At 37.8% G+C, this 4,988-nt stretch overlaps 1 protein-coding gene across 4 annotated transcripts in view; it reads left to right on the top strand.

Moving 5' to 3' along the window:
- Positions 1-3,949, top strand: part of LOC103740731 (leukocyte surface antigen CD47) — a 73,530-nt gene extending 69,581 nt beyond the window's left edge. For 3 of the 4 annotated variants that reach the window (XM_029567516.1, XM_008841422.3, XM_008841421.3), the window contains one exon: positions 425-3,949. In XM_029567516.1, the coding sequence (XP_029423376.1) occupies positions 425-429 (5 nt within the window). In that variant the 3' untranslated portion in view covers positions 430-3,949. The remainder of the gene's footprint in view (positions 1-424) is intronic. The other variant, XM_008841423.3, reaches the window with a different exon arrangement.
- Positions 3,950-4,988: the final 1,039 nt, after the last annotated feature.

Here is a 4,988-nt window from a genome sequence, read left to right as displayed (position 1 = left end):
CTCAGAAAGTAACCAACTGTGACTAGTAATAATCAGATATTTAGAGATTAGAAATGCATGTGCAAATATCTTAATGTCAATTGCATTAAAAATGAAGTTTTCTGTATGAAACTGTATTTTAATAATGAAATGGAGATCTTTTTTAAAGGTTATATCCTCATTCAATTTTATGTCTTATAGGTTTATACTGAGTTCAATATTGTATAGCTATATTAATTCAACTGTGAACCTAAAAATTTTATAGTCACTTTTGAAAGAGATATATCTTTTCTCTGGAAATTGTTGTTGAGTATGTTAAAGCTGTAATGAAATGCTTCTTCTAAAAAATAAAAAATTAAAATTTTTTTTTAATTTTAAAAATATTTATCCTGTCTTAATGCATAGGAAATAGACATAATGTTATGTTGATTTTTGCATTTTCCAGAATAACTGAAGTGAAGTGATGAACTGTGACTTCAAGAGTCATAGACTTGAAGAAATACCCTTGTGTTTAAGCACCATGGCCTTGATGACTCACTGTTGGGAAGAAGAAAACAGAAGAATTGTAACCGACTTTCATCTATGAGAGAACATGTCATTGACCAGTAAATGATTATTACAGTTAAGTTTATATTCAAAGCAGCTGTAATTTAGTTAAATATGATCTGTGTTGTGTAACAAATTGAGATCCATTTTTCTATTGTTTTTACTCAATTAGGGGCAAAAGTGGAGGGGGCAACTTCCAAGAATGATGCCTGTAAGAACCTTGGGACTCTGGACTCTGGGTTTAAGTTGATTCTGGATGAGAATTGCCTAGCACTAACCTGGTGGCTAACCGGAGATACCTAATGAAAAACACTGGTATCCAGCAAGACTTAGTAAACTCAGGTTCCCAGCAGCTTTGGCATTTACACTGCTAGCTGAATAATGTGACTGCCACTTCTGTGTTGTGGGAATAGAGACCCAAGTAGAGACAAGAATTGAATTGGGCATATCTTGGATGCCCCCTATGATACTGATGGAGATAATGGTCTTCATTCTTGGGGGTCGCCATTCATGCATTTCCCCCCTTTGACAGACGTGTGCCCAGATTTTGGATACTGTTTTTTTAATGGATGTGGCTTCTTTTTGCATACAATCCTTTGGACCCTGTCTTGTCGTCCTGTTACTTGCCTCCGTGGTACAAGATGGAGTACCTTTTCTCCTCTTTGATCATTTGATCATGATCCAGTGACATAGTAGTGTCAGTTGCAGAAAGGAGCCAGACTTGTTCTCAGAGTACTGTGTTCACACTTTTCAACAAAAATAGCTGTGGTTGTAACATATGTATTCCCTTCCTCTGATTTGAAGGCAAAAATCTACAGTGTTTCTTCCCATGTTTTCTGATCGGAGGCATGAAAAAAGCAAGACTGAAATCTGAACTATGCGTCTCCTGCATGGCAACACGCGTCTCCGTGAGGCCCTAGCAAGGCCTGGGGAGGGGGTTTGACTCCTGTTGTCTCTTTGTTGCATGATGAACACTCATCACCTTCCTCCTGTATCCTGCCTCCTACCTCCTCCACCTCCTCTTCCTCCTCTACTTCCTCTTCCATCTCCTCCTCCTCCTCCTCCTCCTCCCCAAAGTTTGAAAAGTAAAGTAAAACCACCACATTTCCTACCCCAGTTAGAAAAAAACCAACATTCTGACAGTTGTGATCGCATGGAGTACTTTTAGATTATTAGCACTCGTTTTTTACCTCGTTTGTGGGTGTGTGTTTGTATGTGCACATGTATAAGGTAAGCACGTGCATCTTCTGTATGGACAAAACTGAGGTGCCTACAGGAGAGCAAATGCTAACTTTGTGCTTTTGGTAAATACATTTAAAAACAAAGGTTTCATTATTGGGTGGTATTCTATTTGATGCAAATATTTGGTCACTTGAAATTTTAAAAACTAGTTAATTTGTCAAGCTCTTTTGACTGCTCACCAGTACCCTCTAAAAATACTAGCAACTCTTCCTGTTTGTGGAATAAGGCATTTGTGGTTACATTACTAATGGTTATTCCTTAGTTCATTGAGTGTTTCCATGTGCCTCTTGTATGCCAAAATTATTGTCATCTTTCATGTGGGGACCAAGTGGTTTGTCTATGAAAAACCCAACCTATGACCTGTGTGCTGAGGCCTCTCAGAGAACTGAACACACTATCAAGATAGCTCTTCTTGAAGAAAAATATGTATCCTCCCTGATTTTGTAACTGTCCAGAGTATTAGCATATGGAGAGGGAGCTGTTTGCCTTCATACAAATCTGATGGCTCCTGCTGCTCTTTTTTTTTTTCCTTCTGAAAATATTTACACTTTGCTCATACTGTTTGTTGCTTTGGAAATCATTTTTGATGAAAGGAAGAAAAAAGCAGATAGACTTGGAGAGGATCCAGATTCTTTTCTCTAAGAAAGTCAGGTATGAAAATCTTTATAGTCAAATATTTTACTAGCTAAAGTTGTACCTTTTAATGTGCAGTAAATTCTCCTCTGTTCGGGGTTCAGTCTTGGGTCTTATCATCTGTACTGCCTGCCTTGTAAGGCATTGACTACCCTAGACAATGCCACTGGTGGTAACCTGGGAAACACGAGGTGAACTCGACTCTTGCTCTTAGTTATCAGGTTCTGTGGCTAAGGGACCACAGCAAGAGTCCTCTTGCCTGGGCATCATTGGGCCAGTTCGCACTCCTTAAATCAGACCCACAATGGCTCCCAGTTCCTGTCCTATCAAATTATAAATTGCTAACAGTATATGGATATCATGTATCCATTTTGCCCCCCAATATGCTTTCTTCCCCCTGACCCTCCTTTCTGCTGTCCAGTCCTCTATTCTGTTTTATTTAGTGTCCATTCTCCATTTGTATGGTAGTACAGAGTGACACCATTTGTCATTTTCTGCAACAACTTTTCCAGCCTATGGCCAAACCCCATTTTTCTCTTTCAAAGCATTCCACTCAGCCCTTCTCCCCGCCTGGGTGTGCTTCATAGCCTGTCCCCATCTGTCTAGCGGCCTCTTTCATCTCTCACTTACCCTCCCTGGTACTTCATGTATCTCTGCTTAGCTCTGTTGGGTTTTTGTCTTGTTCTCACTCGATTTTAAAATTCTTTCCACAGCAAGAGCTTTTCTTTCTTCCTTTTCTTCCTGCAGTGTTTTGCATATATTAGCCACTCAGTACATACGTTTGATGACAGAGTTGGCTTCATTTAGATTTCTCACTCTTTTTAATAGGGTGAGGTAGAGAGTTTTCTTTTTTGATGAATTTTACATGCTCTGAAAACTATAAAAGTACTGATTTTCACCTGATAATTCCAAGTCTGGTCTTTTTAAACACTGAGAATGTCAGATTAAAAAATCATGGGGCTATACCATAATGAGCTTTATTCAATATAGTGACCAAACTGTGATTTGAGATGATAAAGCTCAAAAAGTGGTATTTATTCCTCCATTTCATTAATAAGAATTAAGCTGTGTAACACGTAAGTTTCTCTTGTCTTACAATGGGTGTTCCAAAATGGCAGTCAGGTTATATATGCAAATACAAACCGCTATGTTTGCCTTTTGTTGGGGAACTGGAGAAGAAGAATTGTCTGACAGCCCTTTATCATTTTAGTGAATTTAATTGAGGGTATATTAGAAACCTGAGTTTTCATGTGTGTCCTGTACTCACAATCTTTTAACTACCACACCCACTGGAGGTCTTCTTAAGTCATCTTCAGTGGCTGACAGGGATCATCCAAGTTAACTTAAAGAGATGAGCAGTAACTGGAAATTGTCCTGCCTTTAACTTTGTTAGCCCTTAATTATGACCGTGTGAAAATGCATTTTCCATAAACCCAGTGTTGGGGGAGCATTTTTAATAAGCTTCTCTATAAGATGACATCAGTAGAATCTTAAAAGCATTGTTACAATTGGTGAGAGAGGAAAGCATTTTTTATTTTTATTAAACAGAGCATTATTTACAAAAAGCCATTGTTGAGAATTAGTTCCCACATCATATAAATATCCATTAACCATACTGAATAATAAGAGATCTCCAGTGCTGCTATGTGCAAGGTACTCTCTTGGGGGCCTTTTTGCATAGCAATTAAAGGTGTGCTATTTGTCAGTAGCCATTTTTTTTGCAGTGATTTAAAGACCAAAGTTGTTTTACAGCTGTGTTACCCTTTAAGGTTTTTTTTTTTTATGTATTAAATCAATTTATCACTGTTTGAAGCTTTGAATACCTGCAATCTTTGCCAAGATACTTTTTTATTTAAAAAACATAACTGTGTACATATTACCCTGTAATATTATGTATACTTAATAAAACATTTTAAGCTATTTTTTGGGCTATTTCTTTTGCTTCGACAGCAGATCACAAGAACGTTTCTGAGAAATTTAGACTTTTAATTTATTTTTCAAGTTTTCCAAATTCTATGTAATAATGTAAAGGATATTTTAGAAAGAACTTTTACTTAATATTTTAAGTATATTCAATATATGAATCTTAAACTGGAGAAAAATTTTAGTTCATAGTTTTAAACAGGTACAGTGTGTGTCATAATTAACTTTTAATTTTTCCTACAATACAGTAAAAACATGGAGAGAAACCAGGAGTCCTGCGTGTTCTAGCAATATGGCTCCCTAGCAGAAGACCTGGGCAAACCACCCAACCTGAGCCTCAGTGTTGCCGTTGTCTGTAGGGTTAGGTTAGCCCTGGGCAAGATGGAAACGTGTGGTTCTCCATCAGTTAGGCTATTTTGAATGCAAATTAAACCCCAAATCTATGGAAAAGGGGAGGAATCCGTTGGACAATATAACCTGAAAATTCAGCTATTAAAACTGGATTCTGGGCCTGCAAGCCACATCAGGGACTTGAAGTCCTGCCAGCCTTCAGTTTTTCTCTCTGTGGAAGAGCCTGTCTCCCTAGTTCTACGTGATGCTAACGGGCTGGCTACCTAAGATAGAGAGCTGAAAAGAAAAAAAAAATTTGGCTCACAATTTGAAGG

Source organism: Nannospalax galili, unplaced genomic scaffold (genome assembly GCF_000622305.1).
Source record: "Nannospalax galili isolate Female #2095 unplaced genomic scaffold, S.galili_v1.0 scaffold261, whole genome shotgun sequence".
NCBI lineage: Eukaryota > Metazoa > Chordata > Mammalia > Rodentia > Spalacidae > Nannospalax > Nannospalax galili.
This window is presented reverse-complemented; position numbering and strand designations above follow the sequence as displayed.